The sequence below is a fragment of the Nansenia antarctica genome (genome assembly GCF_963989245.1).
Source record: "Nansenia antarctica genome assembly, chromosome: 5".
Taxonomy (NCBI): Eukaryota; Metazoa; Chordata; class Actinopteri; order Argentiniformes; family Microstomatidae; genus Nansenia; species Nansenia antarctica.
Genome location: NC_137690.1, coordinates 75,986,148 through 75,997,888, shown reverse-complemented (window position 1 = coordinate 75,997,888; position 11,741 = coordinate 75,986,148). Strand labels below are relative to the sequence as shown.

General features: G+C 41.8%; 1 protein-coding gene across 2 annotated transcripts in view; it reads right to left on the bottom strand.

Moving 5' to 3' along the window:
• s100v2 (S100 calcium binding protein V2) overlaps positions 1-1,235 on the bottom strand; it is an 11,038-nt gene extending 9,803 nt beyond the window's left edge. For both annotated transcript variants that reach the window (XR_013937435.1, XM_080530719.1), the window contains exon 1: positions 1,101-1,235. Coding sequence is in view for 1 of the 2 variants with exons in the window: in XM_080530719.1 (XP_080386845.1) it covers positions 1,101-1,112 (12 nt within the window). In the remaining variant the exon portion in view is untranslated. The remainder of the gene's footprint in view (positions 1-1,100) is intronic.
• Between the last annotated feature and the right edge of the window lie 10,506 nt (positions 1,236-11,741).

The window sequence follows — 11,741 nt, the reverse complement described above, 5'->3', positions numbered from 1 at the left end:
TGCCTGCCTGTCTGCCTGTCTGTCTGCCTGTCTGTCTGTCTGTCTGCCTGTCTGCCTACCACACTCTGCTGAGGTCTGTCTGTCTGTCTGTCTGCCTGTCTGTCTGCCTGCCTGCCTGTCTGCCTGCCTGTCTGCCTGTCTGTCTGCCTGCCTGCCTGTCTGTCTGCCTGTCTGTCTGTCTGTCTGTCTACCACACTCTGCTGAGGGAAGGACTGAATCATCAGAGGATCAGTAGAGTGCAAAATAACAATAATAGACAACAAACAACAAATAACAACAATAAAAGTATCCGATGCAAATATCACATTACAGTATCATCTCCCTTAAGATCAGACTGAGATGGCATAGCCCTAACCCTAACACCCTAACACCCTAATGTAACAATATAACACCCTAATGTAACACTGTAACACCCTAATGTAACACACTAACACCCTAATGTAACACTGTAACACCCTAATGTAACACTGTAACACCCTAATGTAACACTGTAACACCCTAATGTAACACCCTAATGTAACACTGTAACACCCTAATGTAACACTGTAACACCCTAATGTAACACTGTAACACCCTAATGTAACACCCTAACACCCTAATGCAACACTGTAACACCCTAATGTAACACTGTAACACCCTAATGTAACACTGTAACACCCTAATGTAACACCGTAACACCCTAATGTAACACTGTAACACCCTAATGTAACACTTTAACACCCTAATGTAACAATATAAAACCATAATGTAACACTTTAACACCCTAATGTAACAATATAAAACCCTAATGTAACACTTTAACACCCTAATGTAACACTGTAACACCCTAATGTAACACTGTAACACCCTAATGTAACAATATAAAACCCTAATATAACAACATAACACCCTAATGTAACGAAAACAACTTCGGTGCGTAAAGTGAAAACCTCCTAAAAGCGCGTCTCGTCTGAACCAGTCCGTCAACTCGGGCTGGCCGCAGAAAACAGACAACAGACAACAAACCCGCAGAAAAGTGGCAGAAAGTAAAACGCGCCTGATCAGGTTTGTAAAGTTCTGCGCTGTCAATAAAAACACCCATCTCTCCGCCGGGCTCCTACCTGCTCTGCCATGTGGACTGGTGTGGTGGGGAGATCAGATGTCTTTGATCAGCGTGTTAAACTTCTCTCTCTGCGACGCTCAGTAATTGTTACTTTTCTCTCTCAACGTCCCATCGCTTCTGTCACACGTTGGCCTCGCTCCCGAATCCTCCCCCCTGGTCCTCCCCCCTGATCCTCCCCCCTGGTCCCCCCCCCCCCCCTGGTCCTCCCCCCTGGTCCTCCCCTCTGGTCCTCCCCTCCTCCCCCCTGGTCCTCCCCCCTGGTCCTCCCCCCTGGTCCCACCTTCCTGCTGTCTGTCACACAAAAAAAATTCTCTGGGAAAGAAAAAAAAAAAGAAGTTACAGTGTTGTAATCCGACGCTGTAAAAAGTATGACGTTGTCTTTTTAACAAGACGGAGGCAGGGCTGGCATCTAGTTTTAAAACGTTTTTCTCTTGTCTGATTTTTTTGAGGGGGGGTTGTGTTTGGTTGTGCTTGTTTGACAGACAGAGAGAGAGAGAGACACAGAGAGACAGAGAGACAGAGAGAGAGAGAGAGAGAGAGAGAGAGAGAGAGAGAGACAGAGAGAGAGAGAGACAGAGAGAGAGAGAGAGACAGATAGACAGAGAGAGAGAGACAGAGAGAGAGAGACAGATAGACAGAGAGAGAGAGAGACAGAGAGAGAGAGAGACAGAGAGAGAGAGAGAGACAGATAGACAGAGAGAGAGAGAGAGAGAGAGAGACAGAGAGACAGACAGAGAGAAACAGAGAGACAGAGACAGAGAGAGAGAGAGAGAGAGAGAGAGAGAGAGACACACAGAGAGAGAGACAGAGAGAGAGAGACAGAGAGACAGAGACAGACAGAGAGAGAGAGAGAGACAGAGAGAGAGAGAGACAGAGAGAGAGAGAGACAGAGAGAGAGAGAGAGAGAGAGAGAGAGACACAGAGAGAGAGAGACAGAGAGAGAGAGAGACAGAGAGAGAGACAGACAGAGAGAGAGAGAGAGACAGAGAGAGAGACAGAGAGAGAGACAGACAGAGAGACAGAGAGACAGAGACAGACAGAGAGAGAGAGAGAGAGAGACAGACAGAGAGAGAGAGAGACAGAGAGAGAGAGAGAGAGAGAGAGAGAGACAGAGAGAGAGAGAGAGAGAGAGACAGACAGAGAGACAGAGACAGACAGAGAGAGAGAGAGAGAGAGAGACAGAGAGAGAGAGAGAGAGAGAGACAGAGAGAGAGAGAGAGAGAGAGAGAGAGACAGAGAGAGACAGAGAGAGAGAGAGAGACAGACAGAGAGACAGAGACAGACAGAGAGAGAGAGAGAGAGAGAGAGACAGAGAGAGAGAGAGAGAGAGAGAGAGAGAGAGAGAGAGAGAGAGAGAGAGAGAGAGAGAGAGAGAGAGAGAGAGGGAGAGTGCATGACTGTTGGTTGTTTGTGTGAAATGTAGTGTGCGGCAGTAGCAGCAGTCTGTCTGTCTGGTGGACGAGAGAGAGAGAGAGCTCCACATCTGGAAGCTTTTATCCAACAGTTGGAACACGTTTTTTTGGTTTTTACGCAACAACCCTGCTGCCTGCGTGCTGGGGCCGGTCCACGGCTGTTCTGCCCTTGTCTATTGTTGCAGTGTTTAACCCCTTCTTTACTAGTCACATCCCCCTGTTTCAGTAGTTCAGTAGCTTTTAAATCCCTTCAATAAATAAATAAATAACATAATCTGTTAGTCATTTGTTCGTGGGGCCTGGTGGTATGAGGCTACGCCTAGAATCTTCCCACAGGCGCAGGGGGAAGGATGCAGAGGGCCTAGGTGTTTTCACAGGCGCGAGGGGAAGGATGCCGGGCCTAGGTGTTTTCTGGGCGCACGGTGGGGTGGTGAGGTGTTTTTAAAATGGATTTAAAAGCAGACGAAACAGAAATGAGATGAGGCGGAATAATCAGGCGGTGCAGGATTCTGGTGGAACCGGTTGTTTGACTTTATTGACAGAGGGGTGGGGAGGGAGGGAGGGAGGCCGACTGAGCCTGTTTGATCACAGACCCGGGTCTCTCTCTGTTCGCGGATTGTCAATATTGTTCTGTTGACATGGAAACCTGTCAGCCAGGTAACGACACAACTGTAGCCAAGGTAACCACATACTGTAGGCCCGGTTGAACAAAGGGCTCCAGTGTTTTAAAAAAAAACCGACAATGACACACTTCTGGATGTTTAAGGGATCGAGAGAATGTGACGCGATACCGTTGAAGGACTGCTAGGCGTGTGCAGACGCGCGAGGATGGGGTTGATAAGTGACGGTTAGTTAACGAGCGGTTTTACGATCCCCGGTCCCCGGAGATCAATAAAAGGTGTGGCCGCTGCACCGATCTCGTCCCCCCGGCACTCCCACCTCCTCCCCCACCCCCTCCCCGGGGTTGTTAGAGAGACAGACACCACGTGACACCACACCCAGGTTAGCAAAGCCGCGGAGGATCAAAGCGGATCATTTCCAAGCCGGGTGTCATCACCTCCGCAACACCTTTGCGAAATTGTACCGGTCACAAGTGAGACATTAACGGCCATCATGGGGGAGCGTGTCTATGTTCCTACAGCCCTACAGACCTATGTTCCCTATGTTCCCTATGTTCCCTCAGCCCTATGTTCCCTATGTTCCCTATGTTCCCTATGTTCCCTATGTTCCCTATGTTCCCTATGTTCCCTATGTTCCCTATGTTCCCTCAGCCCTATGTTCCCTATGTTCCCTATGTTCCCTATGTTCCCTATGTTCCCTATGTTCCCTATGTTCCCTCAGCCCTATGTTCCCTCAGCCCTATGTTCCCTATGTTCCCTATGTTCCCTCAGCCCTATGTTTCCTATGTTCCCTATGTTCCCTATGTTCCCTATGTTCCCTATGTTCCCTATGTTCCCTCAGCCCTATGTTCCCTATGTTCCCTATGTTCCCTATGTTCCCTATGTTCCCTATGTTCCCTCAGCCCTATGTTTCCTATGTTCCCTATGCTGCTGAGGGAACATAGGGCCTAATTCTGATGGGGAAACATGTTCTTAAAATGGTAGGCTACATAATGTCTCGTTGTAGACGTGTACGTTGTAGACATGTATGTTGTAGACATGTTGTAGACGTGTATGTTGTAGACGTGTATGTTGTAGACATGTATGTTGTAGATGTGTATGTTGTAGATGTGTATGTTGTAGACATGTATGTTGTAGACGTGTATGTTGTAGACATGTATGTTGTAGATATGTATGTTGTAGACATGTATGTTGTAGACGTGTATGTTGTAGATGTGTATGTTGTAGACATGTATGTTGTAGACGTGTATGTTGTAGATGTGTATGTTGTAGACGTGTATGTTGTAGACATGTATGTTGTAGACATGTATGTTGTAGACGTGTATGTTGTAGACGTGTATGTTGTAGACATGTATGTTGTAGATGTGTATGTTGTAGACATGTTGTAGACGTGTATGTTGTAGACATGTATGTTGTAGACATGTATGTTGTAGATGTGTATGTTGTAGACGTGTATGTTGTAGACGTGTATGTTGTAGACGTGTACGTTGTAGACTTGTATGTTGTAGACATGTATGTTGTAGATGTGTATGTTGTAGATGTGTATGTTGTAGATGTGTATGTTGTAGACATGTATGTTGTAGATGTGTATGTTGTAGATGTGTATGTTGTAGACGTGTATGTTGTAGACATGTATGTTGTAGATGTGTATGTTGTAGACATGTATGTTGTAGACATGTATGTTGTAGATGTGTATGTTGTAGACAGGTGGGGACAGGTGGGGACATACACCACAGGTGGGGGCGGGGGAAAAAACAAAAGTATGTACAGTGGGTAGTTCGGGCAGGGGGACAGACATATAATATGTACAATGGGTAGTTCGGGCGGGGGGACAAAACAACAAGTATGTACAGTGTGTGGTCATGGTGGGGGGGGGGTACAAAAACACCAGTAGATTTAGGCGGGGGGGAGGGGGGGGGGGGGCGACATAATAACATTGCGTTTGCTCAGAGTGTAGACCAGGTAGGGGGGTGGGACAAAACAACTAGTATGTGCAGAGGGTATTTCGGGTGGGGGGGGGGGGGGGGGTGGGAGACATAACAACAAAACCACAAGAATATATAGAGGGTAGTCCTGGTGGGGGTGTAGTCTTTTAATTAGATTTTTGATTTAGAGGGTCCAGTTACGGATTGCAGCCTCCTGTAAATGTTTTTTGAGAGTGGTTTTGAAGGTGGGCAGTGTTTTGCACTCCTTTAAGATTATAGGAAGACGTGTATGTTGTAGATGTGTATGTTGTAGACTTGTATGTTGTAGATGTGTATGTTGTAGACGTGTATGTTGTAGATGTGTATGTTGTAGATGTGTATGTTGTAGACGTGTATGTTGTAGATGTGTATGTTGTAGATGTGTATGTTGTAGATGTGTATGTTGTAGACGTGTATGTTGTAGATGTGTATGTTGTAGATGTGTATGTTGTAGACATGTATGTTGTAGACGTGTATGTTGTAGACGTGTATGTTGTAGACATGTATGTTGTAGACATGTATGTTGTAGACGTGTATGTTGTAGATGTGTATGTTGTAGACATGTATGTTGTAGACATGTATGTTATAGATGTGTATGATGTAGATGTGTATGTTGTAGATGTGTATGTTGTAGACATGTATGTTGTAGATGTGTATGTTGTAGACATGTATGTTGTAGACATGTATGTTGTAGACGTGTATGTTGTAGATGTGTATGTTGTAGACATGTATGTTGTAGATGTGTATGTTGTAGACATGTATGTTGTAGACGTGTATGTTGTAGACGTGTATGTTGTAGACATGTATGTTGTAGACATGTATGTTGTAGACATGTATGTTGTAGACGTGTATGTTGTAGACATGTATGTTGTAGACATGTATGTTGTAGACGTGTATGTTGTAGACATGTATGTTGTAGACATGTATGTTGTAGACGTGTATGTTGTAGACGTGTATGTTGTAGACATGTATGTTGTAGACATGTATGTTGTAGACATGTATGTTGTAGACGTGTATGTTGTAGACATGTATGTTGTAGACGTGTATGTTGTAGACATGTATGTTGTAGACATGTATGTTGTAGACGTGTATGTTGTAGACATGTATGTTGTAGACATGTATGTTGTAGACGTGTATGTTGTAGACGTGTATGTTGTAGACATGTATGTTGTAGACGTGTATGTTGTAGACGTGTATGTTGTAGACATGTATGTTGTAGATGTGTATGTTGTAGACGTGTATGTTGTAGACGTGTATGTTGTAGACATGTATGTTGTAGATGTGTATGTTGTAGACTTGTATGTTGTAGATGTGTATGTTGTAGACATGTATGTTGTAGATGTGTATGTTGTAGACATGTATGTTGTAGACGTGTATGTTGTAGACATGTATGTTGTAGACGTGTATGTTCTAGACATGTATGTTGTAGACATGTATGTTGTAGACATGTATGTTGTAGACGTGTATGTTTTAGACATGTATGTTGTAGACATGTATGTTGTAGATGTGTATGTTGTAGACATGTATGTTGTAGACGTGTATGTTTTAGATGTGTATGTTGTAGACGTGTATGTTGTAGACATGTATGTTGTAGACGTGTATGTTGTAGACGTGTATGTTGTAGATGTGTATGTTGTAGACATGTATGTTGTAGACGTGTATGTTGTAGACGTGTATGTTGTAGACATGTATGTTGTAGACATGTATGTTGTAGACGTGTATGTTGTAGACGTGTATGTTGTAGACGTGTATGTTGTAGACATGTATGTTGTAGATGTGTATGTTGTAGACGTGTATGTTGTAGACGTGTATGTTGTAGATGTGTATGTTGTAGATGTGTATGTTGTAGACATGTATGTTGTAGACGTGTATGTTGTAGATGTGTATGTTGTAGACATGTATGTTGTAGATGTGTATGTTGTAGACATGTATGTTGTAGATGTGTATGTTGTAGACGTGTATGTTGTAGATGTGTACGTTGTAGACATGTATGTTGTAGACATGTATGTTGTAGACGTGTATGTTGTAGATGTGTATGTTGTAGATGTGTATGTTGTAGATGTGTATGTTGTAGACATGTATGTTGTAGACATGTATGTTGTAGACGTGTATGTTGTAGATGTGTATGTTGTAGACATGTATGTTGTAGACGTGTATGTTGTAGATGTGTATGTTGTAGACATGTATGTTGTAGACGTGTATGTTGTAGACGTGTATGTTGTAGACGTGTATGTTGTAGACGTGTATGTTGTAGACGTGTATGTTGTAGACATGTATGTTGTAGACATGTATGTTGTAGATGTGTATGTTGTAGATGTGTATGTTGTAGATGTGTATGTTGTAGATGTGTATGTTGTAGACGTGTTGTAGACATGTATGTTGTAGACGTGTATGTTGTAGATGTGTTGTAGACATGTATGTTGTAGATGTGTATGTTGTAGACATGTATGTTGTAGATATGTATGTTGTAGACATGTATGTTGTAGACATGTATGTTGTAGATGTGTATGTTGTAGACATGTATGTTGTAGACGTGTATGTTGTAGACGTGTATGTTGTAGACATGTATGTTGTAGATGTGTATGTTGTAGACGTGTATGTTGTAGACATGTATGTTGTAGATGTGTATGTTGTAGACATGTATGTTGTAGACATGTATGTTGTAGACATGTATGTTGTAGACGTGTATGTTGTAGATGTGTACGTTGTAGACATGTATGTTGTAGACATGTATGTTGTAGACATGTATGTTGTAGACGTGTATGTTGTAGACGTGTATGTTGTAGATGTGTATGTTGTAGACGTGTATGTTGTAGACATGTATGTTGTAGATGTGTATGTTGTAGACGTGTATGTTGTAGATGTGTATGTTGTAGACGTGTATGTTGTAGATGTGTATGTTGTAGACGTGTATGTTGTAGACATGTATGTTGTAGATGTGTATGTTGTAGACGTGTATGTTGTAGACATGTTGTAGACATCTATGTTGTAGACATGTATGTTGTAGACATGTATGTTGTAGATGTGTATGTTGTAGACATGTATGTTGTAGACATGTATGTTGTAGATGTGTATGTTGTAGACGTGTATGTTGTAGACGTGTATGTTGTAGACGTGTATGTTGTAGACATGTATGTTGTAGATGTGTATGTTGTAGACATGTATGTTGTAGACATGTATGTTGTAGACATGTATGTTGTAGACATGTATGTTGTAGATGTGTATGTTGTAGACGTGTATGTTGTAGACATGTATGTTGTAGACGTGTATGTTGTAGACGTGTATGTTGTAGATGTGTATGTTGTAGATGTGTATGTTGTAGAAATGTATGTTGTAGATGTGTATGTTGTAGACGTGTATGTTGTAGATGTGTATGTTGTAGACATGTATGTTGTAGATGTGTATGTTGTAGACATGTATGTTGTAGATGTGTATGTTGTAGACGTGTATGTTGTAGATGTGTATGTTGTAGACATGTATGTTGTAGACATGTATGTTGTAGACATGTATGTTGTAGATGTGTATGTTGTAGATGTGTATGTTGTAGACGTGTATGTTGTAGACGTGTATGTTGTAGATGTGTATGTTGTAGACATGTATGTTGTAGACATGTATGTTGTAGACGTGTATGTTGTAGACGTGTATGTTGTAGATGTGTATGTTGTAGACATGTATGTTGTAGACATGTATGTTGTAGATGTGTATGTTGTAGACGTGTATGTTGTAGACATGTATGTTGTAGACATGTATGTTGTAGACGTGTATGTTGTAGATGTGTATGTTGTAGATGTGTATGTTGTAGACGTGTATGTTGTAGATGTGTATGTTGTAGACATGTATGTTGTAGATGTGTATGTTGTAGACATGTATGTTGTAGACGTGTATGTTGTAGACGTGTATGTTGTAGATGTGTATGTTGTAGACGTGTATGTTGTAGACATGTATGTTGTAGACATGTATGTTGTAGACGTGTATGTTGTAGATGTGTATGTTGTAGATGTGTATGTTGTAGACGTGTATGTTGTAGATGTGTATGTTGTAGACATGTATGTTGTAGATGTGTATGTTGTAGACATGTATGTTGTAGACGTGTATGTTGTAGACGTGTATGTTGTAGATGTGTATGTTGTAGACGTGTATGTTGTAGACATGTATGTTGTAGACGTGTATGTTGTAGATGTGTATGTTGTAGACGTGTATGTTGTAGACGTGTATGTTGTAGATGTGTATGTTGTAGACATGTATGTTGTAGATGTGTATGTTGTAGACATGTATGTTGTAGACGTGTATGTTGTAGACGTGTATGTTGTAGATGTGTATGTTGTAGACGTGTATGTTGTAGACATGTATGTTGTAGACGTGTATGTTGTAGATGTGTATGTTGTAGACGTGTATGTTGTAGACGTGTATGTTGTAGACATGTATGTTGTAGACGTGTATGTTGTAGACGTGTATGTTGTAGATGTGTATGTAGTAGACGTGTATGTTGTAGACGTGTATGTTGTAGACATGTATGTTGTAGACGTGTATGTTGTAGACGTGTATGTTGTAGACGTGTATGTTGTAGACGTGTATGTTGTAGACGTGTATGTTGTAGACATGTATGTTGTAGACGTGTATGTTGTAGACGTGTATGTTGTAGACGTGTATGTTGTAGACATGTATGTTGTAGACATGTATGTTGTAGACATGTATGTTGTAGACATGTATGTTGTAGACGTGTATGTTGTAGACATGTATGTTGTAGATGTGTATGTTGTAGACATGTATGTTGTAGATGTGTATGTTGTAGATGTGTATGTTGTAGACATGTATGTTGTAGACATGTATGTTGTAGATGTGTATGTTGTAGACGTGTATGTTGTAGATGTGTATGTTGTAGACGTGTATGTTGTAGATGTGTATGTTGTAGACATGTATGTTGTAGACGTGTATGTTGTAGACGTGTATGTTGTAGACGTGTATGTTGTAGACGTGTATGTTGTAGACATGTATGTTGTAGACATGTATGTTGTAGATGTGTATGTTGTAGATGTGTATGTTGTAGATGTGTATGTTGTAGATGTGTATGTTGTAGACGTGTTGTAGACATGTATGTTGTAGACGTGTATGTTGTAGATGTGTTGTAGACATGTATGTTGTAGATGTGTATGTTGTAGACATGTATGTTGTAGACGTGTATGTTGTAGACATGTATGTTGTAGACATGTATGTTGTAGACATGTATGTTGTAGACATGTATGTTGTAGACATGTATGTTGTAGATGTGTATGTTGTAGACATGTATGTTGTAGACGTGTATGTTGTAGACGTGTATGTTGTAGACGTGTATGTTGTAGACATGTATGTTGTAGATGTGTATGTTGTAGATGTGTATGTTGTAGATGTGTATGTTGTAGATGTGTATGTTGTAGACGTGTTGTAGACATGTATGTTGTAGACGTGTATGTTGTAGATGTGTTGTAGACATGTATGTTGTAGATGTGTATGTTGTAGACATGTATGTTGTAGACGTGTATGTTGTAGACATGTATGTTGTAGACATGTATGTTGTAGACGTGTATGTTGTAGATGTGTATGTTGTAGACGTGTATGTTGTAGACATGTATGTTGTAGACATGTATGTTGTAGACGTGTATGTTGTAGACGTGTATGTTGTAGACATGTATGTTGTAGACATGTATGTTGTAGACGTGTATGTTGTAGACATGTATGTTGTAGACGTGTATGTTGTAGATGTGTATGTTGTAGACATGTATGTTGTAGACATGTATGTTGTAGACGTGTATGTTGTAGATGTGTATGTTGTAGACATGTATGTTGTAGACATGTATGTTGTAGACATGTATGTTGTAGATGTGTATGTTGTAGACGTGTATGTTGTAGACGTGTATGTTGTAGACGTGTATGTTGTATGTTTAACCAGCTCCAGGGCCACTCACACTTGGTCATACGGAAGTAGATCGTCCTGTCCTGTGTGGTCTTTAGTCCACTGTCTCTGCCTGCAGGGGTGTAGGGGTGTGTCAGGGGTGTAGGGGTGTAGGGGTGTGTCAGGGGTGTGTCAGGGGTGTAGGGGTGTAGGGGTGTGTCAGGGGTGTGTCAGCCCCTGTGTCCTGGTCTAACTCAGTTACAGTTGATGTAGGTCCTCTACTTTTACCTTATTCCACAGAAACACACATTCTGTAGTTCCCTGACCTGTTCAAGGGTTGTGAGTGTCTCAGTGTAGGCGTGGTGTCTACAGTAGAGGGATGATATGGAGGAATGATCGCAAAGGTCTACAGATCGGCGGTTCAAACCCCGGCTGGCCACATGGTCGAGGTGTCCTTGGGCAAGACACTGAACCCCAAATTACTCCCAATCAATGAGCGGGCCGGCCGGCGCCTTGCATGGTAGCTTGCTGCCATCGGTGTGTGAATGTGTGTGTGAACGGGTGAATGAGAGGCCGTTGTAAAGCGCTTTGGAATAAGGCATAGCTATATATAGGTCAGTCCATTTACCCTTCTGAATGGCGTAGTGTGTGTGTGTGTGTGTGTGTGTGTGTGTGTGTGTGTGTGTGTGTGTTCTACACAGAGGAAGCAGAACAGACAGTTCACACACTAGGAGCCGGATGAGTCAGGGAACAGCTTCAGTCTGGGCGAGATAA